Source organism: Dendronephthya gigantea, unplaced genomic scaffold (assembly GCF_004324835.1).
Source record: "Dendronephthya gigantea isolate DGI-Jeju-01 unplaced genomic scaffold, DenGig_1.0 000006F, whole genome shotgun sequence".
NCBI lineage: Eukaryota > Metazoa > Cnidaria > Anthozoa > Malacalcyonacea > Nephtheidae > Dendronephthya > Dendronephthya gigantea.
The window spans coordinates 3653088-3679783 of NW_021163016.1; the positions used below are offsets into that span (position 1 = coordinate 3653088).

The 26696-nt window shown below is 40.6% G+C and overlaps 2 protein-coding genes across 2 annotated transcripts in view; both read right to left on the bottom strand.

The window, feature by feature from the left end:
* Positions 1–2982, bottom strand: part of LOC114516636 (NACHT, LRR and PYD domains-containing protein 3-like) — a 6413-nt gene extending 3431 nt beyond the window's left edge. Inside the window, exons 1-4 of the mRNA XM_028536163.1 lie at positions 2425–2982; positions 636–2142; positions 357–458; positions 134–181 (exon numbers count right to left, since the gene is read on the bottom strand). Of these exons, the coding sequence (XP_028391964.1) occupies positions 134–181; positions 357–458; positions 636–2142; positions 2425–2830 (2063 nt within the window). The 5' untranslated portion in view covers positions 2831–2982. The remainder of the gene's footprint in view (positions 1–133; positions 182–356; positions 459–635; positions 2143–2424) is intronic.
* Positions 2983–3112: 130 nt separating this feature from the next.
* LOC114516637 overlaps positions 3113–26696 on the bottom strand; it is a 30531-nt gene continuing 6947 nt past the window's right edge. The window contains 70 exon segments of the mRNA XM_028536164.1: positions 3113–3504; positions 3578–3757; positions 3886–4065; positions 4406–4498; positions 4593–4688; positions 4764–4865; positions 5039–5131; positions 5241–5358; positions 5494–5596; positions 5715–5862; positions 6047–6325; positions 6579–6722; positions 7269–7568; positions 7738–8026; positions 8142–8350; positions 8515–8679; positions 8882–9175; positions 9432–9720; positions 9914–10281; positions 10358–10663; positions 10791–10859; positions 11064–11339; positions 11421–11459; positions 11549–11851; positions 11960–12007; positions 12272–12556; positions 12708–12989; positions 13093–13368; positions 13526–13834; positions 13996–14278; positions 14412–14776; positions 14951–14980; positions 15093–15119; positions 15222–15497; positions 15678–15704; positions 15840–15881; positions 15976–16257; positions 16393–16695; positions 16786–17085; positions 17389–17677; positions 17770–18140; positions 18245–18265; positions 18339–18623; positions 18725–19006; positions 19095–19379; positions 19490–19646; positions 19649–19764; positions 19843–19944; positions 20020–20112; positions 20333–20515; positions 20663–20854; positions 20962–21015; positions 21150–21409; positions 21490–21642; positions 21757–21946; positions 22041–22049; positions 22280–22459; positions 22575–22706; positions 22792–22968; positions 23119–23295; positions 23508–23684; positions 23876–24052; positions 24228–24374; positions 24477–24647; positions 24750–24926; positions 25029–25205; positions 25460–25636; positions 25760–25936; positions 26110–26385; positions 26482–26691. Of these exon segments, the coding sequence (XP_028391965.1) occupies positions 3437–3504; positions 3578–3757; positions 3886–4065; positions 4406–4498; positions 4593–4688; positions 4764–4865; positions 5039–5131; positions 5241–5358; positions 5494–5596; positions 5715–5862; positions 6047–6325; positions 6579–6722; positions 7269–7568; positions 7738–8026; positions 8142–8350; positions 8515–8679; positions 8882–9175; positions 9432–9720; positions 9914–10281; positions 10358–10663; positions 10791–10859; positions 11064–11339; positions 11421–11459; positions 11549–11851; positions 11960–12007; positions 12272–12556; positions 12708–12989; positions 13093–13368; positions 13526–13834; positions 13996–14278; positions 14412–14776; positions 14951–14980; positions 15093–15119; positions 15222–15497; positions 15678–15704; positions 15840–15881; positions 15976–16257; positions 16393–16695; positions 16786–17085; positions 17389–17677; positions 17770–18140; positions 18245–18265; positions 18339–18623; positions 18725–19006; positions 19095–19379; positions 19490–19646; positions 19649–19764; positions 19843–19944; positions 20020–20112; positions 20333–20515; positions 20663–20854; positions 20962–21015; positions 21150–21409; positions 21490–21642; positions 21757–21946; positions 22041–22049; positions 22280–22459; positions 22575–22706; positions 22792–22968; positions 23119–23295; positions 23508–23684; positions 23876–24052; positions 24228–24374; positions 24477–24647; positions 24750–24926; positions 25029–25205; positions 25460–25636; positions 25760–25936; positions 26110–26385; positions 26482–26691 (13220 nt within the window). The 3' untranslated portion in view covers positions 3113–3436.

The window sequence follows — 26696 nt, forward strand, 5'->3', positions numbered from 1 at the left end:
AATGTCGCTAATGCTGGGTAAGGAAGCTGTTGCAGATTTTTGTTAAGGGTTTTAAATTGATGCTAGCTAGCAACATGCATCAGCCATAACGCAATACAACCCAATATGCCTATAAATTGTAACAATTTTTTACCTTTTGCATATACGTTCAATCACTTCACTGTCGTCATGCTTTGCTGACCTGATCAATAATTAATGTGAATGAATACAAGATTATATAGACTAAATGTACAACAATGAATAAATAATATAAGAAGATTCCCTTACATGTATATGGCTATCAAATTGAGTTGTGACTATACAATATCACTGGCTACTATATAACTTTATCTAATTTGAAGAAAAATTAAGCATACCTTAACTCTCTCATTTTATCTCCAAGTAACCCAGCTACAAATCGGTTAACGAAATGCCACCTGGGTTCATCGATTACTTCACTGTTTTCATGCTCTGCTGACCTGATCAATAATTAAATGTGAATGAATACAAGATTATATAGACTAAATGATTCAACAATGAATAAATAATATAAGAAGATTCCCTTACATGTATATGGCTATCAAATTGAGTTGTGACTATACAATATAACTGGCTACTATATAACTTTATCTAATTTGAAGAAAACTTAGGCATACCTTAACTCTCTCATTTTATCTCCAAGTAACCCAGCTACAAATTGGATCACCAAATGCCACCTGGGTTCATTAATGTGATCTTCTAAAAATCTTTCAACATTTTTAATATCATCAACCACATGTAGTGCAGCCAGAAACTCTTGAATTGTAAGATGAAGAAAAGAAAAGATGTACCGATTTTCATCTTCTAACTGATTAAATACACCAGAATTTGCCAAGTCAGTTATAAATTCATCGCTGCCATCAAACTCAAAAACTAGTTGGTCATTTCCCATCCCTTCCCTTGCAATTTCTTTCAGTTTGTCTAAATCCTTTCGAAGCTGCTCTGGAAGTTTTGCAGTCAAGTAATTTTTTCGGGGTTCTTTATGGCGGTATTTTGAATTGTGTTTGAACAGCAAAATCTTTATAGCCCTTTTGTACAGTTCAGTTATTGTTCTGGGAATCCTGCTGTAGTTTCCATCTGTTGCATGTTCACCAAAATAAAGGCTTTCATGCAATGTCAAGCACACAATGGAGGAGTTAACCGGTACATAACAGAAGCTTAGTAGTTCTGGAGAGTTCTTGATTATGTTCCATATTTCTGAACTTTTCTGTGTGTCATCATAACAAAATTTCCCAACATACTCTTCTATTTGTTTCTCACTAAAACCCAATATCTCCACCTCTCTTTTAAAATCAAGATTTTGGTAGATGTGTTCTGCTGTGGGTCGAGATGTGGTTAACACAGTGGCTCCAGGTAATAGTTTGCCTTTCACCAGCTGTTTAAAAATCAGGTAAATATGTGCAAGCTCTTTTGGGTTGTTTATGATTTTTCCATCAGTTAAACATTTATCATCTACTTGAAGTTCATCTAAGCCATCGAAAACAAGGACTGCATTGCTTGGTTTCTGGCAAACATATTCATAGATGGACATGCTGTTGGACTCAGGTAATGATATTGACTTTCCAAGACCATGAGCCTGATGTAACATGTCTTGTAAACTTGTTTCTCCCTTGTTAAAATTACGGAATAGAATCAGAAGTACAATTTTTTCATGCCAGAATTCAGTTCTTTTATCTCGTAGCCACTCGTGAAAAATTTTTTCAGTCAGCAAAGTTTTCCCGATACCTGGTCTGCCAACTACAAGAACAGTTCTAGGATGGTCTTCACCAGCTTCTGCTGCTTGAAATAATTCTGCTGTACTCTCAAGTACTTTTGAACTGGGGGGCTTTTCCAATTGAATGTCATAAATCTCATGTCTACCTTTCTTCATAAATTCACTTCTAGAATCCCTTCCATCTTGAATTATAACATTGATATAAATTTCATCCAGGTTTCGTTTCCTTCTAAAGCCTTGACTCACATTAAACAAATTATTGGATTGTCCTTCCCGAATCAGATTAGTTATTTCTAGGATTGTTTTGGTTCGTTTTCGTAGAAGGTACACGTTAATAAACTCCTGATCAGTATGAAAAGTGGGCCTCTTCCATGCCGACCACAACAGATAAACAATCTCAACGAGTGTCACTGCATCGAAAAGAAAATTTATCGTGATAAAGCCGACAACAACTTGTTCTTTCTTTCCAGCCATTGAATAAGTGCAGTCCAAAAATGAAGAATTCGTAGTTGACCGTGTGACGTTCTCATGGGAAGTACTAGTTGTTGTTTTCATATTGGGCAAAGAACATTCAAAATCGGTCGGAAAATTGAACGAGGTTAAGAGAAATGCTGAGAATATTGTCAGTGGTATTATACGACAAACGAATAAATGGATTATGTAAGCCATAAATACAAAATAACGATTACTACCTTGATAGGCCACTGGTGTGGCTGGCGATGCCTCAGACAATGGCTGACTTTCTTCTACGCCCTCGTTCGTCGTTGTGTTTGGATTATTTGTGAACATGTCCACTCTATGTTTCACCAGGTAACCGTACACGACACTACATACAACGACAAGTCCAAAACTTATCACAATCTGGACATTGAGAGATAACGAAGGGAGGAATTCTTGGGCATATTGAAGACGACATTGTGTTTCAATGTACTTCCCCTTGAATAAAGAGCTTGTGAGGTCACATTCTAGACTTGATTTCGACTCGTTATCACTCGCGATTGCAACCAGAACCACGCCAATTGCTACAAACAAAGCAAGAACTACTGAACTGTACGTATTGTAACAGTTACGAGGAATCAGTTTTAAGCAACTATCCATGTCTGTAAACTGTAAAGGAGTACTTGTCTTTATTCTTTGCCAGAAGATTAGATTTGGTCACTTTGACTTTACCACAGAATACTTTCTCACCATCCTGCTGTTATTCTGCACCAACACCCTCCAGGACTCATATGATTGGTTAATATAATTAGGTCCGCGCAAGCGTACATGCATCTGCGCATCTCGCCCGCTGCTGCGAAAACCGTTGGGTCACACGAGCTCATCTCCGGTTGTCTCGACTCCTGCTGCTGGTTAAAATATCTCTTTTTTAATTTTGTCAGTTGTATGGAGTTTATTATTTCATATTTGCCATTCTCTCAATTTTTGCATAAACTTACAAAGACAATGAACACAGCTTAAGTAACACTAATGAACGTAAATAGGATCCTGGCAAACCAGGAAGTTTTGGCTGAAAAATACTGCAATGTTGGAGCTTCACTAAACAACACTTTATATACAAATATTTGCGGTCAAATATATCAGGTAGATATACAAATCTGCACTACCTCATACAAAATCATCTAAATATTTTACAACTTCATTAAATAAATCTAATAAATAAAATAAATGTTCCTAAAATTTCATAATAGTTTTCCGGGCTCACAGTTAAAACGGCCTCCTCAGAAAATGCTCCAAAAAGCCTGGCGTTCTTTGTCGTTTGCGTCTTCTTAGGTCTGTATAAGAAATCAAGAGATTGATCACTAAGTATTGTTGACTGAGAGTCAATCAATCACTCCCAGATCCTACCTGTGGAACATGCCTGGTTACATGCACTTTCCGAGGCGAAGTTATTCCTGTTTCCTAGGCAACCGGAGAACATGAATTGATCACATGTTCGAGTCTGCGCATTAAACCTAAAGCGTTTAGTGTCCGTCTGACATTTTGCTGGATTCCAAACTCTGGAACAGACTGTGTTTGCAGTCGGATCTATAATGCCATTAAAAATCATGTTAGATGAATTCTATGAGCGCATGCCAGACAATAACCCTGTTCGTGTAGTTCTCGTGATTACTACGTGTCAAAGTCCCGCACCACGCAGGGCACACGAAACTTACCACATTGTTTCTCGCACTCAGCCTGGGTGTAGGTTGAACCACGCGCTGGACAATTGTTTAATACTTCAGTGAGATATTTACTACATCCTTCGCTTCTTTCATCAGCTTTTCCATTCTTGATCTCTTGTCTTAGATCATGTAAACATGGTCCAATTTCAAGTGGGAGTTCACATGTGTGTTCTAAATGAATAAACCAGACACTGAGATACCAGAAAACTCTATCAGTTCGAAACTGTTCTTCCTAGAGGTCCAGTAAGGATCATCTCTTATTGATCCAGTGCTACTACAGGAGGAAACCTAAACTAAACTAACTTTATTTATACTGGATAGCTCTATCAGTTCTAAACTGTTCTTCCTAGAGGTCCAGTAAGGATCATCTCTTATTGATCCAGTGTTACTACAGGAGGAAACCTACACTAAACTAACTTTATTTAGACTGGATAGCTCTATCAGTTCTAGACTGTTCTTCCTAGAGGTCTAGTAAGAATCGATCCAGTGTTACCACTACCGATGCACTTACCAATTTGACAATATTCACCAGAATATCCCGAGGAACATTCACATTTGCCATCTTTGCAAGTTCCGCCATTGATGCAATCTGGTTTACACGAGGCTGGAAGAGTTGAACAAGGAGTTCAAAATGTTGTTTTTCTTTTTGTGCTGAGACAACGCCAGTAAAAGCGCTCGCATGGGAACACAAAACTTACATATCTCGCATCGGAGTCCAGAATACGCAGGCAGACATAAACAGCGGTTAGGCCCAATACAAATACCACCGTTGAGACATCTCAGCGTACACACAGCTGAACAATAAAAAATACAGTCACGTATTTGTCTCGACGTGCATTGAAAATTTTGAATTAAACCTCACACATTACCATTTTCACAATATTGTCCTTGGAATCCTTTTGCACAGCGGCACTCGTTTGTAGTCGGATTCACACATTCTCCGCCATTCTTGCAAGGCACTGGGCACAAGGCTGAAAAAGGACATGCGCAGTATTAAAGGGGTAGAGTGCTTCGCAGATTTTAACCATATAATTTCAGCAATTGGTTAATGAAAAGTTGAAACAATTCACTCTTAAAGCCGTTGACATGGGCGACGCAGTGTTAGCGTTAATATGAGTTAAAAGAGGAAGAAAAATTGTGAAACCTTTTTCGCAACTTGCTCCTTCAAATAGACTTGGACATTGGCACTTCCCTCCAATGCATTCGCCTCCATTCTTACACACAGGAACACACGTCCCTAGGAATGATATATCAGATAGCACTGGATCATGCAATACGAGATGAAATATGGTCCACTGGCAATAACTGGTCATCGATACTAAACAAAGTAATCTCAGGTAACTCACGTTTTCCATGAAACAACAGCAGCTGTTTTTCCACAGGTTCTGTCTCACTGTTTACGCCAGTCAACCAATCATAAAATGGAAACTCGTAGTTCTGCAGGTTATCATCTTTTACTATAACCTACAGCGAAATCCCAAAAATAAAACACTCAGCCAGACAATACAACAAACGCACAAGACATCTTTCTCGATTAATTCAACAATGTTGTTCTTCTGCCTTCAAATGTAAGCTTCATAAAACGTATTTAAAATTTACCTTGTTCAGATACCACGAAGGTGATTTTCCTCCACCGTCATGCTTTACTTTTACTTTAATAATCTTACCAATATCCAACGCAGGAACACGGAATTTGTCAATTCTAAATGAAGTCAAAGCAAGCAGTTAGCTCCTCGTTGAAATCACAGTTTCGGCGCTTGAGTGAGAGAAATAATATGTTCAACGAGAAAGCTTGGGTTTTATGTCAGATGAACACTCACTGTCCCGGATTAAATTCTTTGGCTCCAGAATGTTTTAAAGGTAATTCTTCAGTTCGACCTTGGTTACCAATCAATTGAACAAACACGTTTGCACTTGTTCCTGCGTCTGGCTGTGTCCCAGTGTGTGTGATTACTGTGTAAAAGTGACCTACAAATAAAAGATTTCAACGATGAACTACGAAAGAAATTGATTGCTTTAGTGCAGGCAGTATTCCACAATAAGCTATCGTGGTTTGTGTCTGAACTACCTAAAAAAGGTATCTCATATAAGTCATAGTTTGAACGTCAGAGTCTGAACTACCCAAGAGTCTGGTATCTGAACTGGAACTTACTTGGTTTGCTAATCGTGACGTCCATAACACGATCAGGATCCTCACCAAGTGTAACAGTTGAAAAAGCCTGATTATTTAACACTAACGATTCTCCGGTACTGTTGTCAATCGCTTCAAACTTATAATGTTTAGTTTCATGGCCAATTAATTTTATTTTTCTTATTTCACCCTTGGTAAGCAAGTGTGCTGGTTCCTGGCCGCCGCTCTCAACAATTTCAACATCTTTGCCAGCGTTATTGTGAAGCTGGAGTGTTGCGTAATACAGAGTTGGGAGACCGCCTGGAGGAAGAAAGAGAAGAAAGATGGCCGCTAGAGAGCCTTTTGACATGTAGTTATAACTTCAAAATAGAAGTTTATTAGTTTAATATATCAATCCAGTGAGTTTATAAGATCAATAATACGGCTATCTAATAAGACTACCAAATTCCTATGCGAGCGAGGAATGCAGCAAGCCTAATGCTCATGTAAGTGTCATGATCTGGTGAAAACCATGATATTATTAAACACTTCAAGTTCGTTCCCAATCCCTCACCTTTACGTTGACATGATTTCGTCTCTTCCTCCCATTTCATACCAATTCCACACGGTATTCTCTTGGCTGAACCCGCTGTGCAGTTGATGTAACCAAACTCGTTTGTTGGGTCCGGGAACAAACCATTTGGCGATAGACATTTCACTAAAACGCACATTCAGTTTCATTAAAAGTTTCATTCTACAGGGTGTCCCAAAAAAACCCGAAAACTTTTGATATCACTCATTGTTAAAATTTGAATGCCGTGTTAACGAATTTCAGCCCGTGGGGATTTAATGCAACTTATAAAATGCTAAATGCTTTGTGTTGCTAGAGAAAGGGGACATGTCGAAGGTCATGGTCCTTGAGATGCACATTTAAATAATGTTATCCATATTTGTAAATTGTAAATATTGTTAATAAATATCATTTTTGCGAACAAGCAAATTTTACTGCATCATATATGCTTGCGTAAAAATGAGTATGGTAAACATTTATACACCTGTGGGTCCCAACAGAGTGCTTAGGCATTCAAACTCTAACAATTGCATTGTTATGGGTGATTTCAATAGTTTTCGTTTTTTTTGGGACACCCTGTAGACTTCGAGGAGAAAAGAGAGTGATGTTATCAAGGAAGGGGGGGGGGGGTAAATGTCTTATACTGCAGTGAAACTTCAACTCGGAACTAAAACTTCACTGGTTCAACTTTACCTGACGAAGTTACTGTGGCAACGGTCATATGAGTCTTCGAGTCGCTTGGACTAACTGCCAGCGGTTCCTCTGACGTGTTAATCAGGAGCGAATCACCTGACATCTCATCCTGCGCGCGAAACGTGACTGGAACATTCGCAGACGTTCCCTTGGCAACAAAGGAGAGTTCCAGTGACATATGAGGCTTGATAGAATACCCTTGATCCTTTGCGCCGCCTTTACTTGGAGTAATGCGTACATTCGTACCAGCTTTGTTGTCAAACCTTACTTTGATGTAACGGTTTGAAAACGCGGGAGCTGCTGAAAAAGAGATAACAAAATCATGTTAGTACTGGTCTAAAACTACTCTACGATTAATCTCAAATGTTTGTGCCTATTTGTCATATCTTTGGTCATTCTTGTCAGACAAACTGTAATGCTACACTATCATATCTTGTGTTACGTCCAACAAATTCCGACCACAACTTACCATTTCCCCAGTAATAAATATACTCTCTGAGTGCATCAGCTTTTGATAAATGCTCGTCAAAGAAAGCGAGAGAGTTGATGGTGAACTGCGCATGCCCGTAGGGAGGGCCAGCGATATTTCGTGCGATTTCAAAACGAGTAAACTTGTCGTTATGGTGAAGACCTGGTTTGTTGACGGAGTGTTTCATATGATCTTCGAGATGACCATTCACGTACAGAGAAAGTCCTTCATTTTTCTTCCAAGTGAACATAACATATTTCCATTCGTGGAAAGTGATTGGCGCTGAGACCTGGTGCGAATAATCGAACGTACAAATAAAAGAAATTCAAACTTACAGGAATGGAACTAATCTTTGTCCAAACTTTCATCAAATGCATGAACCAAATCTTGGTCAATTTCCTTACCTTCCATTCTGCATTCGAGATTGAGGCAACACAATGCAATCTACCATCCTGGTAATGCAGACTAAAGCCACGTGACTGGGCGTCATGAGCACCGCTGTCCAGAATATACCGTGGCTCATCAGTGTAGTTCTTAGCCTCGTCATTAAACTTGAGTTTGACCGCCATCGCCATTCCTTCGTCACACATCTGTGGATCACTAATACACGAACCTAGACGTATAAATTTAACAAACGGGGGTCAATCACCCTTTATATCCTAAACCTCACTCAAAGTAACCACCCTTTAGACCTGGGCTCACTGAAAAAACTTCATACGGCGGTGTTTTGCAAAACATAGCTCAGAAACAATTTTCCCTCCTATTTCGATACCATACCTCTAAAATCTCCCACATCGACCCAGGTTTCGCCTGGTAAAAGACGCAAACTGTCTTCTTCTGGCTTATAGAAACCATGTACCATCAACCTCGGCTCACTGTCGCGAACCACGCCCATATCCACGTGTTTGAAACTCCAGATGAACTTGGGAAGAATCGAAGGGGCTGAAATATTCAGAAAAAAAAATTATATTAAGATATCCTTATTATCCTACTTAAGCTTTAAGGCAGACGTGTTGGAGCGATGTTTGATAAACAATGTCAAAAAGTGTGTTTTCGTATGAAGAATAATGATGTCTCACTCTTAGTCATTCAAATATGATCAGTTTAATCAACTGTGCCAAGACGAGAACTCAACAAGACGAACCTGGTGAAGTTATGAGGATTGTCGTCAATTCCTTCTTCGATTCTTTGGGGACCACAACAAATGGTCGTATAAAATGATTGATCATCAGTTTGGTTGAGGTTTCTGCATCAATTGCGTGGAAAGCGACTGGTTCAATTGGATTATTATCCGTGCTCATGGACATCAGAACGATCTGTTGTGTGCTGTTTGGTTTGATCGGGAAGCCATCGTCGTTGCCTCGGTTTGGTTTCAACACGGCTGGACGACCAGCTCCGTTGATGATACGAAGGGTTGAGTAGTAAATCTTGGCTGATTCTGTAAAGACGTTTATGGCAATATCGTTAGGTAATGTCTTTCTCATCTTTATAAATTAGATTCGATCTGATTCAGAAGGAAGCCTACACTAAACAAGATTAAACACTAAACCATATTTATAATGGAGAACGTTTACAGTTTTCATTTGTTCTTTCTACAGTTCCGCTAAGCTTCATCTCTGCAAACACTTATCTAAAGCAGAGATCAGCAAAACACTGCACTTCGGCACGCAAGAAACAGAGGCTGTTGCACTCACTTCCACTCCAGAAAAACAAGAACACACGACTGACGTCATCCTCGTGTAAATATTCCTCGAATACGGTCAGTGACGCCATATCAAATGCTGCGTACTGATAGGGTGGTCCTTCAATATTTCGACCAATCAGAAGATTCTTGTCCATGTCCACAGGATGCGTGTCAGGCACAGGTGTCCCAGTATTATCCATGCTTCGTAACTGAGCGTCGTAGTACAATGATAAACCAAGACCTTTCTTGAAAGTCATTATGACGTATATCCATTGGTCTAATGCTAGGGGAGTCTCCGTCTAGATGAAATAAACAATATGTCGCTGCTTGTCGCTTCCACCTACCCAACATCTAATCTCCCTCATCATTTTACTTCTCAAATTCCCATTTATCTCATCTTCCCCCAATCATCCCCTATCTGATCTCCCCCCTCACCAATCCTACATCTCAACTCCCCCCACTCACTCACCACCTCACCCTTTCACCACTTACCCTATATCTTATCTTCTTGGTCGTGACTTCAGCGACAAGTTTCTTATTCTCCACAAACAATGAAACTCCCCGAGTATTCTTTCCGTGCCCCCCCGTATCCAATATAAACTTCGGCTCAGTATAACCGTTGGCTATCTTATCGATCTTCAATTTCGCGCCAAAGCTAAATCCTTTCGCGCAGAGCTCTGTATCGTGGAGACAATGCGAGCCTTCGATATAGGTGTCCATTGATGACGTTGAACCATCAAAATGTAGTCCATCTCCAGCCTTGCTGACCTCACCGTGTACAGAGAGACTGGGACTGCCTGGTATAACTGAGCCATCATATGATGAGAAAGACCATGACTGGATGGGTCTGGCGTGCGGAGCTAAATAAGAACCAAGTTTGGGTTATATTCGTGTATTTAGAAGAGAGGATAATCACCAGAGGTTTCGGCCCAGTACCTTCCGCAGATATCGAGATATTCGTGACGGCTTTTGGTGTATCCGAAGGAGTGAGTGAGATTGGAAATAGAGCTTTATTAAGAAGGAACTTCGACTGAGTTTCCAGGTCTTCTCCTCGGAAGGTGATTGGTTCAACATACTTTTCTCCTTTGATGATAATGCTGACTTTGACAAAACTGTGCGGTCCAATGACGTATCCTCGGTTCCTATGTTTTCCCTTACTGGGTACGACTCTCGCTGCTCGACCCAGTTTGTTGTGAAGAATGAGCGAAATGTAACGGTCTGGGACTTGGGGAGGTTTGGGTGCTAAGGAAAATGTTGGAAAGAATTTAGGAATCATCCTTTGCTGCACTTGTCTGTGTTTGTGTTTCATGTTTCTGTGTTCGTGTTTCTGTGTAGTAATTACTAAGCAGTTCTAACTGGGTTAACTCACCAGCGCAGCTGACGATGTGACAATCTTTCTGAAGAGCGTTTCCATCAACCTTCGTCTCCGTCAATTCTCCTGGAAAACATTAAAAGCGAAATTATTAATAAACCCACCACATATCAGAGATTGAGCGCTCCATCGTGTCTTGAAGATTAATCTTTCAAAGCCTTGATCGGTGACGAAACTATAAAATTCTAAACTTGCATTACTAGAATCAAACCGGAAGTTTCCTCTGCGACTAATCTCACAGGGTCACATGAACAAAGCTAGCTTTCATACCTCGAGGTTTGGTAATATTCACATTAGTATTAAATGTTTTATCAGCGTCTGGTGTAACGGTGAGTTTTGCTTGATGGTTCAGTAATAATGGTTTATGATTATCTCCACTTAATGCCATGTACGTCATCGGATTACCACTATCCACAGTCTCCTTGATGTTCATAGCCGTGCCAGGATTCAAGTGAAATCCGCTCTTTGGAGACTCTTTGACTGGGAAGAAAACAGTCTCACCGGGAGACTGGTTGCTAACATGCAAGTTCACATAGAAAGGGGTCTCTGGAAATGAGTGGAATTGAGAATGAGGTTCGTAACTAGCAAAGGAAAGGCTCAGATTGAGGACAAATTACTTTCACTTACTTATTTCTGGCTTTAACTTTTCATCTTGCACAATATTTTCTAAGAAAGTAGTTATCGTTAAGGTTAAGATTATTTTTTTACTGTCACACTTTATTGTCTTGTTTCCTTTTTTAAAAATATCATGTTACCTTTGGTTCTCAGGTTTAACACAATGGGTTTTCCCTTTTTCAGCGTGGGCAATAATGAAACCTCGTCTTTTCCGTTTATACTCAAACGCTGCTCTGTTCCTGCCTTCACAGCTTTGAAAACAACAGCTTGCTTGCTGTGGGATTTCTTCGTCACCGTTTCGAGGTAGCCTTTTCTCACTTGGAACTGAGGCGGTTGAGAATCGTTTGGTATAATTGTGGCGTCAGAACCAGCGCGGTTCGCAATCTTTAGGACGAGGTAATAGATTGGCATTGCTGCTTGTTGCTCAAGAGTTGTTGGAGTATCTGGAAAAGATGAAATTGAAAATGTTTATGATTGAAATACGGTGAAAAAAACAGTACGAAGTATTTCATCAATTGAAGTTCAAAGCATTTTTCATGCAGGGTAAATACCTTCGGTAGTCGTTGGTCTTTCTACCTCAGTTTTCTTGGCTGCATTGACTAAAAACACAGAAATAGAAGTAAAAATGAATAGAAGTAACGAATGAAATATTTAGTCAGGTTTGCGCTGGTATCATTCTGGACAAATCTTCAAACCAATGCTAAGGTCGACGCTGGAAACTGGGAAGGGTGTTAAGCACCTAAGTCGTTTTTATGTCATAATATTTCTGCAGTCAAAATTAATGAATTTCCAGGTGACTTCCTCAGTCACTTTCTCAGACTTCCCCAGATCTCGTTAGTATGAAACATGAGCCCCACACTTACCAGTTCCACCTACGAGCAAACTAACAGGCTGACCTCGAACCAAATGAGGTTTCAGAGTTACTTTCCTGTGTTGATTCACCAAAATGGGTTTCTTCGTCTTCACGTCAAACACAGAGTAATCTACGGGTATGTTGCTGGATGATTTCTTCGTGATGACTGCGATGTTATTGGGCTTTATGATGTAGCCATTCTTGGGATATTTATCACTGGATAAGATAACAATATCGCTGCTGTGTTTGTTGATAACTTTCATTGAAGTGAAATAGACGGAGATGGCTTTTGAACCTAACAGGAGAAAGAAATATTTGTATAAGATTATGCAGATATACCCTCTGTTTCGAAACGTAGCTTTTTTCAAGTGATCCAGTCTTAGGAGGAAGATGTAGGATCACAGGGTATGTTGAAGGATATTAATACACTGAATCTTCATCTTCACCTGGAGCGGGTGTCATGGCGACTGTAAACGGTTGGCCTTTGATCGGCGACGGTTTCAAAATTAAATTCATCTTATTATTTAAGATAACATTTCCTCCACGGCTGTCGATTGCTGTGAACATGACTGGTTGAAGATTAGCGACCGTCTTTGTTATCAGAACTACCAAACCTTGCTTGATTTTAAAACCAGACTTCGGATTATGATCGCTTGTTTTTAAGATAACATTGGATCCCGCTTTATTGAGGAGTTTTAACCCAATGTAATACTTTGGTCCAACAGACCCTGAAGAATGGAAAAAAAGTCGATAGGAAAATTTATCTTAAATCATTTTCAATAAAATCTCATTTCTATATCCAGCAATTAGTTGAATGAGATGAATGCATACCTTGAGCGCTTTGAACAGTGATTTTTATTGGCTCTTGTTTTACGGCGCTTGGGGTCAGAGTCAAGTGACTTTTACCGTTGAGTACCACCGCTTTTCCATGAATATCATTGGCTGAGAATCCCACAGGTGTGATGCTATTGGTCAACTTTGTTATGACGACGATGAAACCCTTTTTGACAGCAAAACCTTGCTTAGGGACGCCGTCTGTGCACTTTATGAAAATATCTGAACCAGCTTTGTTCAGGACTTTCAAAACGATATAATATTGTGAGGTTTCTATGAATGAAAAATACAGATATTGCAGCTGTTTGGCTTTAAAAAAGACACGATAAATTATTGGGTATAGATGAAATGACACATTGTTTGAGAGTAAAGTTTCAAGAAGGATTGAGTTAGGATTTGAACTCAAATTGAAAATTTCAATTCAGCTTACCAGTAGAGATCAAACCAGGCTTTGTCGTGGCAAATATTGTGAATTTCTGCCCTTTAACACTGGATGCTTTTACTGTCAACGACTTCTTTCCATTAAGGAATATAAGCTGACCTGTCATAACATCTTTCGCTGTTAAAGTTACAGTGACAGCGCCGGTGAATTGTTTAACGAAGTCTAACATGACTCCTTTGATGATGGTTAATCCTTTGGGCGGAACCTTATCACTTGACATAAGAACGATGTCTCTTCCAGCTTGATTGGATATTTTGATGTCGATGAAGGTCTTGCCATCTGCGGGTTTGGCTAAACCTAAATATTAAATGAAGTTACCATTGAGATCACTGATCGTGAATATAGTTGTAAAAATTGAACGTTCCTACGTACAAAACTATCAGGACGTGGTACTTCTTAGTGGTCCAGTCAGTTACCACAGGAAGAAGATCAGTAGTTCTCCCCAGTCCATTACGTACCTATTCTCCAGTAATAAGTGTAAACAGGTCTCATTCCAGATTCTGCCAGGAAAGTGGTGAAGATCGAAAACGAGGCAAGATAGAATTTGGCAAATCCTGTTCCGGCTAACGACCGACCAAATACGATATTGGGCGATGTGGTTCCGACAGGAACCAGGTTTTGAGGTGTTTTCAACTTGGTCTGTGCGATTAACCTCCCGTTATTGTAGAGATATAAACCTTGGTTCTCTGACCAGGAAACGCCAATGAACATCCAAACATCACCTGATATTCTCATGCCAAGCTATGAGGAGATAAACAACACTAAAATAAACCTTCCTCCGTAGAAATCCAGTAAGGATTTAAATTAACATGCCTATCAAAGACTAAACTCTGCTGTCCTAAAGTCAAGTGAAACAACAATACTACGACTGTACCTTCCATTGCGACGCCATGGTCATAACGACACAAAACAATTGACCATTCTGTAAATATATTGAGATCCCTCGGGTGCCTTTGCTCAAAACACCAGTGTCGACAATATACCGTTCCTCAGGGAACTTAATTAATCCTTTAAAATTAATCTTAAAACCAATAGAAAAACCATCTCTGCAGTTAGTCGGAGCGATGAGACAATCTGTGCTGGGCAGCGTCGCACCGAGCCAAGAAGAAACGCCGTCGAAAATGGTAACACTGTTCTTCACTACAGTCTTGCCATGGACGGTAAGAGGAACGTCCCCCGGGATTTTGCCATTCAATATATAAGTAAAGATCCAGGAATGTCTGGCGGCCACGGGGGGAGCTGGAAGATAAAGAGATTAATTATAAACTGATAACTTTATCACTCTTTCGCAGACGGCCAAGCAGTTAGCAGGGGGATTTGTGGATTGTTATTTTACTTGGGATAAAAAAGGTGATTCTTGATAAACTATCAGCTGCATGATAAGTCAAGATGATCATTATCCAGCAAACTCACCTTCAACGTCAACTTCTCCTTTGTTGCTCTCTAGAAAACCCAAGAATTTTGTGGATTAATAATTTTGCTGCACAGGATATGTGTCTTCAGTTCAGCGACTGGTGCAAGATGATTGGAACAAGATTTAATATCGTTTGCTTACCAGTTGCAATCGCACCTCCTTTGAACGCTGTGAGAAAATTCAAAACATGATGTCAGATCAAAATTACAACAGAGATATGTCCCGGCTGCTCAGATACGAACGTACAGCAGTTCCTCGGCAGTAATTTACCTGTAAGAGTTACTGTGACAGGAGAAGGTTTTCCCTGCTTCGCTGACACCTCGATGCTCTCTTTCCCATTCAACAAAACCTTTGCTCTGCTGGGATCCTCGATTGCTCGGAATATAATCTGCTGTTTACTGCTCAAAGTTTTACTGAGGGTCACAATGAATCCTTGCTTAATTTTGAATCCTTGGGGAGGATCATTATCACTTGAGAACAGAATGACATTACGATCAACTTTGTTGACGATCATCAACATTATATTCCAGGGAGATGTCAGAATTCCTGCAATAGAAAAAAATATTAAAATATATCAATTTATATAACTTTCATCGACGTGCATATATCAAAGGTTTTTTTTCTGCCAGATATGCAGATCTAACTCAGTTTCTTCATCTTATATTGCCAGCTTCAAGAACGTCTTAAAAAAATGTGAAGATTCAAACAGTATCTAGGCAGGCATACCTGTACCATCGCCAAGCAAAGATTTACCTATTTCAAGAAAAATTGACATGAAATGTTTGTTAATTGTTGTATCCATTTCTAAACGATTCAATGCACATTAAAGACACTTGTAAATGCCGTAGTCCTCTATTATTTCCCAAGAAGAATTTTAATGTAACTTACTGATCGGGGACGTGAAGCTCTCAACACCAGAAGCAGTACCTCCTAGAACACAATAAAACGATGAAAACACTTTAGCTACAGCTCGATAACTGTCTTTTGAGAACTGAAAACAGCATTTTGAAAAGCACATTCTTACCATCCTTTATCTCCACTGTATGAGGCGCTCCTTTCACAGTAGAAGGTGTGATACTGACGCTTTTTCTTCCATTCATAGACAATCTTAACTCTGGTGAACTTGCATCAAATGCTTCAAAAATAACCGGCGTTTGGTTTGGTATATCTTTCGTCAGTTGTGCCACGCCATTAACCGGTATAACCTGATCAGCCGGTTGGTTGTCTGAAGATTTCAAAATGATTGGCTTGCCGTATTTATTGTAGATGTTTGCAGCCAGGTAAAACATGGCTCGGGGAACGGCGGCTGGAAAGGGAAAACTTGATATGAAACGCGGGAATTTTGATCAATTTTACGCGTATATTTCCTGCACTAACCATGTTTAGAAAACAAAAACAAAATGAATGATAATAATGACATTATGAAATCCTAATTTCTCACCCTGACCAGTGAATCTGTAAACAAAAATAGCGTTTGGTTTGCCAACTCCATTGCCACACTGCAAAGATTTCCCGTCTTTTGAGTAGGTCGAGTCCGCACTTGGTCCACTCCAACATTCACCAAACGCCTCAACTCCAAAATATTTATAATTTTTCTTTTTAGCAAGTAGCGCACATCTCATGACGTTGTTTTTAAAAGCTGATAAATCAGTTGGAGAACTGGGGAAACTCTGCAACATTTCAGGCAACGGTCTCGGGTTTCGTCTGTCGTTGAAGCAGCCTACTGGTTGGAATTGACTTGTGCCTGGAAAAGAGGATAAAATATGAATTGCATGTCCAAATTCTGCAACAATTTACCGTGTCGTTGTATACCATTGAATGGGCAACAACTTACCATCAATTCCAGATTTTGTAGAGACTGTAACAGTCGTCATTTGCTCTTCGAATTGAGTTGGTGTGACGCGAAGGTTTGGTAAATCATTTACAAATAGCGTCTTCTTTGTTACGGGATCCTCAGCATGAAGTGTTATGGCTGTTGGACTGTTTGTTTTTTTCTTAATATTGGCAATGACGTTGGTTTTCAAGAGGAATCCATTGGGAGGAATATTGTCACTGAACTTTATTTCCACTGCACCAGAGAATTTATTGATGACTTTGAGATTGGCGAAGTAGAGTTTACTTGGTTGAACGAGAACTGCAGAATACAAAAGAAAAGGAATATTTTTTCAACGACGGAGCGGAAGAGATTTGAGGTTTGTGCAATTCGATTCAGTCGTGAAGATTAGAAAAATGTAAATGTAAATTTTCCTTGTCAATTGTTGTAGCTGAATTGTTTGTAGAATGACTTGCAATGCATATGTGTAGCAAATCAGTTAAAACTAATGGAATACTCTTTATCAATAACAGACTACACTCCTATACATACATGAATTGGATACGACAAAATTGGATCGATGAAAAGGCGTTAATCATACAAGAGAAGATGAACCGAGCTTACCGTTGATCCAATAATACTTATACACAGGATATATCAGCGCATCTGATAGAAATTCTTTGAATACGACCAGAGATGCGAGATAAAACTTAGTGTAGTAGAAACCTTTCCCGCCAACATTTCTCCCAAGACAGAAATTCGGGGTTTTTATTGTAGGCGCTAGTCCAGGTTTAGGGCTGCCTTTGCGATCAGAGGATGTTGGAAAGCCATTCAGGGCAATGAAAAGACCAGAATCTGATCTCCAGTTGACGATGATGTAGAGCCACTTGTCGTAAATTAAGTTGATTTCCGTCTGGGAATTTCGATACACACAAAGTTAGATTGTAAAGGTGACGTCTGGACAGCGAATCCAGAGAAATCTGTATTAAAATACAATAAATTTACCTTCCATGTTTTCATAGGCGTTGCAAAATACGCGATCAATTTTCCATTCAAAACATAAAACGATATTCCTGTCTTTCCGCCGCTTTCTGCCCCAGTATCCAGAATATACCTTGGCGTGTCATATTCCTTTGCTGTGCCATCAAACTTCAGCTTTATGCCAAAAGCCAAACCCTGTTTTGCCAAACCTGGGTTAACCAGGATATCAGCTGGTGAGAGATATGCGCTCAGGAATGCAGTCAGACCATCAAAATATAAACCACCGTCGATAACCTCGATGTGACCTTGAACGTTGAAAGGAAGATGACCAGGAATCTTTCTATTGATGATTGTCAGGAAAGACCAGAAGTAGAATGGCTCGACCTGAGGTTGATCTGAATTGAAATAAAAAAATGAAATTTTATATCAATACGATGATATTTTAAGGCTTCCTTGCCTCTGAAATTGTAGATTGAGAATTTAGTATTTCAACACAAACCTATTTCTTCGCTTTCTGGATCTTAAATAGAAAAGAGAAAGGAATTGAAGATCATTTGAAAGCGAACTTCAAGCATCACAATATTCATATCTACCTGAGGAAATTGTCAAGCTTTCAATATGGTCTTTACTTATGGTTGGAACCAGGGACACATTTGACTGTTTATTTATGAGTAATTCCCCGTCACTCTCCGCATCAATTGCTGTGATTACGATCGGCTGTTTCACCCTCACGGTCTTCGTGATGAGAGAAACCGTCTTTGGACCAAGCGTGAAGCCCTGGGCTGGCTCATTGTCGTCTGGTATGAGAACGATTTTACGTGGAGTTTTGTTAATGACTTGAATCACCAGATAATATGCAGAAGCCTTGATTTCTCCGGCTGGAAAGAATTGAAGTTAGTTTAGTTCAGAAGAGATGGCTCTTTCACAGTCTTCAAAAAATTCTTTGCTTTTCTTTTAAAAGATGAAGGTTCGTACACACCTGATCTTGTGATGGTTATAGGTTCTGGTGCATCAGGAACAAGTCTAGGAACAATGCCAATGCTTGTGCCACCGTTAATATAAAATTGTTGTTTTGTTTTTGCATCCATCGCAGTAAATGTGACTGCTGTCGATTGTTGAGTTGTTTTCTTTATAAGAGCAATGACGTTGTTTTTCACGAGCAAACCTTGCTTTGGCACGTGATCACTCGGCATTAGAATGACGTCAGTTCGAGCGAGGTTCGTGACTTGCAAGACAATATGGTAAATCTTTACAGGTGGAACTGAAAATGAAGGAAGGAAGGATCAGCTTAAGAGCAAGCCTGAAAATGAATCAGCTCGCTTTAATACGAATATTATAAGTGTACATACCCGTTGTTTTGATTATCAACGACACAGGCGAGCCTTTCGTTTCTGTAGGTTTAACACTAAACGATTGTCGACCATTAACCCACAATGCTTTCTGTGTGGCAGCATCGAATGCCTGGAACAAAACTTCTTTAGGATTCGTCGTTTTCTTTGTTATTTCAGCGATGACATTTGATTTGATGTTGAAGCCTTTTGACGGCACATTATCGCTCGCTTTTAACAAGATATTTGCTTTCGCCAAATTGGTGACTCGTAGATTAGTGAAGTAGAGCTTCCTGGAAACGGATTCTGAAACAAGAGATAAACACTACTTATTGAAGAGGGACTCACGTGAAAATAACCATGAATCTAGTTATAGCCGTAAGAAAAACAAGCCTACGAGAACAAACAATTCCTACCCGTTATAGTCAAAGATAGAGGTTGCTTTACAACTTTCCCTGGAATGATTGTGATTCCTGCCTTCGTATTGAGAAGAAGAAGATTTTTTCCACTTTTTACTTGGAATGTGACTGGAGCATTGCTCAAAGATTTCTTCTTTATTTCCCTACGATACGTCGAGCGCCAATCAACGATCCCTTCTTCGGTATACCATCACTGGAGAAGAATACGACATCTTTCTTTGCCAAGTTTGTGATGCGGAAGTAGAAAACATAGAGTTGACAGGCTTTACCACCTACGACGAGGCAATGATTGAGTTGGTTACGACACGTTCACATCTGGTTTCATTAAGGCGACAACTTAATTAACTTACTTTTCTCGCATGTCAATCCACAGAAACCTTTTCTGCATCGACAAAGATTCTTGAAAGGATCATAACACAAACCACCGTTCATGCAACGTTTCTTACATATCGCTACAGAAGAATAATAAAACAGTTAGACCAAATAATACATGATATCTCAGAATCTGGTGATGACGAGGAGCCCACCTTTCTCACAAGATTTTCCTTCGTACATTTCCGTGCACTGACATTGTTTTCCTACACATTGACCACCATTTTGACATTTTGGCTCACATTGACCTGGAGGAAAGAAATTTAGGAATTTAATCATCTACAACTTGAATTTGTTCCTTGTGAAAATGGTGCATTGCTCTGGGCTGCGCTACAACTCACAGGTGTTCACAGAATTGCCCTGACTTCCACCTGTAGTGACAATGGGTCAACAAAAAGACGACAACAAGACTGGACATCGAGGAAGAGCTCAATGTGATAAATCTAATCTGCAGAATTCACAACTTACCTTCACATGGTTCAATATTGCAAGCTTCTGATTCCATTTCTGAGCCAAGCTGCTGGTCAAAACACGTTTTTCCTTCGTTCGCTGGCGCAGGATTGTTACATTTCCGATTCCTCATTCGGGATCCTCCGCCGCATGTCACTGTACATGCAGACCACGGGCTCCAATCGCTGTAACCACCATCAACTAAATAGAATTAACAATGATCAGGGAGAGAGATAGGATAAACAAGGATTGTGATTTCTCGAAAGATAGGTCCCTACATGGATAGAATAGAGAGAAACATGATGAAATAGGATAAAATAGGATAGAAAGTATTGCTCCTATATATACCTATCTGTCCTGGACAAACAGCTGCGTTACATTGTCTGCTTTCTTCGTCACCACCAATACCAAGATCAGCACAGTCAAGACCACCATCTATTGGTAATGGTGATGTACAGTTTCTGGTTCTCATCTGTCTACCACCGCCACATGTCTTGGTACAGCTCGACCAGACGGACCATTCAGTATATCCACCATCAACTACAGTAGATAATGAAAATCCAGGATAAATTTCGTGACCAGAACAAAGCTGGAAAATGACCTGAGTTTATGGAAGAAGATTCTGGTGAAAAAACATGAAATCAAACCTGGTTTGGGACACATTTTGTCCTTCTTTGTCGGATCCTTTTCGTACAGAGGACCTAAATACGCAAACGAATATAACATAGTCATTGATTAACATATTTTTTCTAGCCTAAACGTGGTCGTCGGTAGAATAATTCTACCTTATATCCCCTCCCCGCTGGTGTCTGCGGGCTTGGAAACAAATCCTTACCTGGTGACTCTCTGATCCAGTACCAAACTACAGTAGGATTAGGATCAGTTTCTTTTATCCAGGTGGGGGCGTTTGGATCTCTGCTCCTGCTGATGATCGAACCAAACTCCCCCCCCGGTTTTCCCTCGGAAGTAGTGAGCAGGGAACTACCGCTTGACAGCCAAGGCATTCGCTGGCTCAAACTATCTTTACCATATTTCCAGGAACCGAACTTTGAGACATCCAGTATTTTCACCTGAGAATTATCTTTCTTTGTGAAACTGCATTGAAAAAAAAAATAGACGAAATGTTACTTGATTTCACTTGTTAGCTATATCAATCGTAACCACATGTATCCTACCTGTATCCTTGAGGAGCCTTCCATATCCCACCATTTGAGCCTCGTTCCGAAGACTCAAGTCGAAATTCAAATCCCCCTGTGGCAATACTTCTTATCCCGTCCGCGTATTTTAAAATCGAATAATCATTGGTAATACTGGGTTCCTCTTCGTTTCTGGAAAGAGAGAAAGCCAAAATTTCATATTTGGGTACGCTAGAATCTTCCTGGATTCCAGAAGAGAACAGATTTTTGCACTCATAGAGCTATCCAGCATGAATAATTCCGTACCTCAAAAGGACAGTTCGGTCATCCCAACCAGTTTTAGATCGCGACGTGACTAACAATGTCCAGCCACCGCCATCTTTAGTCATGTCACAATAGGCTCTAGTCTCCCCACCGTCTTTATTGAAAATCGTGTAGACGCCATCCACATTGTCATGACAACGTCGCTTATATTCCAAACATGAACGGATTGGCACTAAATGAATGGAGGATTGAATGAATGGATTGAATGAATGAATTGAATGAATGCAAAATTCAAATTCTCTTTCGTTACAGAACAAGATTTTTACCTTTTGGAACTGTGGGTGTCATCATAGATGGAAAGAGAAAGAGAGAAAGACAAGTTAGTAGAGACAACAGGTGAATGTTAAGATCCGGAAAGAGCCAAATTCCAGGAGCTAGGAAACTCATCTCAAATATTAATTTTCTAATCAAATACAAGACAATGTTTTGAGAGAATGAACGTTCTTTGATGATCCTAACATCTGTCTAACATCTGACTCTAACCATCATCATCATCGTAACCTACCAGGACATTCCTTAGTGTTGCATGTTTTAGTCTCAGTGTCTGGTCCAATGGCAGAGAGACAGTCTTTACCACCAAACTGAGGTTCCGGGTATGTACACGTTCTCCGCCTGGTAGCCAGTCCTCCACCACAAGTGGCAGTGCAGTCCTTCCACTCACTCCAGAGACTGTAACCACCATCAACTAAGAAGAGAAAGTTGATTAATACCTCAGGTAGAGAGCAGAGTGGAGATGGTGCATAAATGAGTATTGTTGAGCAGAAAGACTTTATACAATAAGACTTAATACGAAGACATACCAGGGCATTGATCTGTGTTGCAGAATCGTGATTGAGTTTGCTCTCCATTCTTGCTCGCCCTCGACTGTACTCCCATTCCACAAGACTTCGTACATTCTGACCACTCGGTGTAATCAGACTCGTTCAGATAAACTACAAGAGGATAGTCGACAAAAAGTTCAACAAATGCATCTCTTCTGCTGATCCAGCAACAAACAACCTCAACGCTATATCTTACCTGGACATTTGGTGATAAAACAAGATCTCTTATCAGTCGCTGGGCCAATTGCCAGACAATCTTTCCCTCCGTCTTGAGGTGGAGGATTTGTACACTGTCTTTCTCTGTATTGCACACCTTCGTTACAAGTGCTTGAACACTCAGTCCAGTTCGACCACAAGGTGTACCCACCAGGCACTAGAATAAACGTAAAATTATACTGAGACTATGGGCAGTCTTTTGTCATCAGCCTCTGATGACAGCCGGGTGAGCTATCAGGTATGCGAGCGCAAATACCTGTTATACCATGTTAAAACACAATTCTAATTGACAGGCCTAGTTTTGTACCTGGGCAAGGAACTTTGTTGCATTCTCGTTTCTCCAAGGATGGACCACCCAGAGTGCAGTCATTCCCACCAAATTCAGGGACAGGATTCGTACATGTCCTACTACGAACTTGCTCCCCTCCACCACACTTCGCTGTACAGTTTGTCCAATCGCCCCAGTTACTGTAACCACCGGTAACTGCAAGAAAAGATTGATTCATTTAATATTGGAAATCTCGATCAGTTCTGAATCGTTCCTTCTGGTAAATCTTCACAAGTACGCTGTTTCTCCCTCCGGAAATCTACCGGTTTTGGTAGCAAACAGAGAGACTCTTCCCACCATGAGGTTAGCGAACTGCATGCTGCGTAAAACTGCATAAAACCTCGATAATACAACGTCGGTATTCCTACCTGGACAGCGGTCTGGATTGCAAGGTGACGTCTCTTGTTCGGGTCCAAGCTCCGAGCAATCTTTGCCGCCAAATGCTGGGGATGGTGAGGTACAATTTCTATATCTCGTTCGTATCCCCCCACCACACGTTGCGGAGCACATTGTCCAGTATGTCCACATGGAGTAATCACCGTTCACTAAAAACAATGTTAACGTTTTTTTAAAAAATATTTAAACAAATCATTTGACGAGTGAAACACACAAATAGGGCTTGCACTTGAGTGTTAATCAGAAGCCAAATCACATACAAAACCTTTCTTATTTGGGGTTGTTTTTTGGTCAACAATTTGAAGTACATTACATCTTTATTTCTCTTCGATCATCTCACCTGGGCATTCTTTCAGAGAGCAGTTTCTTGTTTCTAACGAAGGACCAAGCAGCTCACAACCCATTCCACCATGTTTGGGTTCAGGATTCCTACACAACCGCGTTCGTTGTTGAATGCCTGAACCACAAGATGAGCTGCACTTTCCCCAGTCTCCCCACGATGTAAAACCTCCAGACACTAAAATAAAAAATTGAAAACCATGAAATTGAAATCTTCTAAGATTAGAATCCTGCTGAGAAAGAAATATCTTTCACCCTTTAAACATCCGAAATTTTGTAGAGCACGTTGATTAGATAAGTACCAAAAGCGTAAGATGTTGTTTTGTCTAACACGAGAAGTTCTGGGTTTTTACCTGGGCATGGTTGTATATTACAGCTTTGTGTTTCTGTTTTAGGTTGACATGAAGGATTATTTCCACACTCGCTACTTCTTGACCTCACCCCTCCCCCACACGAGGCACTGCATTCGCTCCACTTTCCAAAACCATCTCCTGCTTCAACTGAAATAAATAACAAGTTGTGTAGGTTTGTCGTGTGTTCTCATCAACACTGCGTCAACGACTCAACAACTAACATTACTAAAGATAAGTTATAGCAACTACCTGGACATGGTTGGACACTGCACATCTTAGTTTCCACCAAAGCACCTTCACAATCTTTCCCCATAAACTGTGGTGTGGGGTTCGTACATGTCCTCATCCGTGACTGTACACCTCCCCCACAGGTCGTGCTGCATTCTGACCACTCGCCAAACGGCGTAAACCCACCATCGACTAGGAGAGAGAGAGAGAGAAGAACTTGTGTTATGTCGCTGCAACACTGGTTGAGAGTCGAATAATCTTCTCTGAATGAATCGACAAATCAATAATCCTTACTTGGACAGCGTTGCTCGTTGCATTTCATAGCTTCGACAGGTGCTCCAAATTGAGAACAATCTTTGCCCCCCATTGCTGGGGCGGGGTTGGAACATGAGCGTGTTCGCGTCATATTACCCCCACCGCAAGTCACGGAACAAACTGACCAATTACCAAATGCTGAGTACCCACCATCCACTGAAACATTTAGAAATGATTTGTTACAATTCAAAAGCAAGCATAAGCCAAGCAAAAGACAGGATATACAATCCTCAAGAGCAGAGGTAACGTATGAACTACCTGGGCAGAGGTTGGTGCTACAAATTCGTTCCTCTCTCGGGGGTCCCTTAGCGTCACAGTTCATCCCACCATACTGTGACGGGGGGTTAGTACACGTTCTTGAACGGAACTGTTTACCCCCTCCACAAGTTTTGCTGCATCGCTCCCATTCCGTCCACTCGCTGTAATCACCGTTCACTAAATATTGAAAGAATCATTTTTGGTAACTGGAAGATTATAGTCAACTTCACATCAGGCATATTACGCTACTGTCGTTGGAAGTCCTGAATGCAATCCTTGTTAAAAATGTTATCTTCAATCTCAAACAAGTTACATTTCGGCAACCGATGCTCTGACCATCATCAATGATGCTACTGGCACACCAACTCTAGGTGGAGCTGAGCATGACTGATATATTACATCTGAAATAATCTAGATGATGAGATACCCACCTGGACAGAAGAATGTGTTGCACTTTCTTGACTCCTGGACACCTCCAAGATGATCACATGATTTGCCACCAAATTGAGGCTTTGGATTGCTACATTCTCTGGTCCGGAGTTGTGACCCTCCGCCACAGGTCTTCGTACATTGAGTGAATGGAGACCAATTAGTAAAACCTCCATCAACTAGAAAGTTTAGGGAAAAAAGTTTGTAATGCAATGTTTTGACAACTTTTACTCAACCTGGCTTCAATCCTCAGTGAAATACTTCAATCAAGTCATGCGCTAACAAGCTTCACATGTGATTACCTGGGCAAGGCTGGGCATTGCACGTTCTTGTTTCGGAATCAGGGCCCAAATCATTGCAATCTTTTCCACTTTTGGCGGGAATTGGGTTCGTACAGTTTCTGATTCGTTCTTGCATCCCGCTTCCACACGATGATGTACATCCAGTCCACGCTGACCAGTCAGTGTATCCGCCATTAACTGTAACGTGATAAAATCATTCAGTGTGAATAAAGTTAGTTTTGTTTTGGTTTTCTTCGGTGGATAAAAAAGAGGTGATCCGCACTGGATCTTCTGAGGGAAATAGTCTGAGGTCTGACGTGGTATATACGGAGGAAGAAGATATCTAGGAATGAAGGTTATTTCGAACTTACTTGGTCCAGGAGGAGGAAGAGGTGGGGCAGGTGGAGGGGCAGGTGGTGGGGCAGGTGGTGGGGAAGGTGGAGGGGAAGGTGGTGGGGAAGGTGGAGGGGCAGGTGGTGGGGCAGGTGCGGGGCGCGTGGGAGATAATGCGGGTGCTCTTGTAGGAGGAGGTGCTCTTCCCGGAGGGAGAGTGGTGGGTACATTGCTAGTTGCTTTTGTCGGAGGGGGGAGTGGGGGTTTGGGACCACGGTGACATTGTTCTGTGACTTTGCTCTCAGTACCAGGACCTATTGGATAAGACGAATATTCAGCAATTTATTCGTAATTCAAGAACAAAAACTGATCTCAAGTCTGAAACTGAATAAAAACTCTCCAATCGTTACCTGCTTTCATAGAACAAGTGCAAGAGAGCTTTTTGATAGTTTTCAAATCCAAAGCGGTGGTATAAATTACAAAATCGTCCAGCGAGCCATGAAAGGGATAGTGTCCGTTACAACTACCAATTTCTGTTCCTCCTGCCCAGTCTTGAGTCAATTTACCCTTTGCTTTAACTTTGGTGATTTCCTTGGAATCCACGTAGATTACTGCTTCTCCTGAA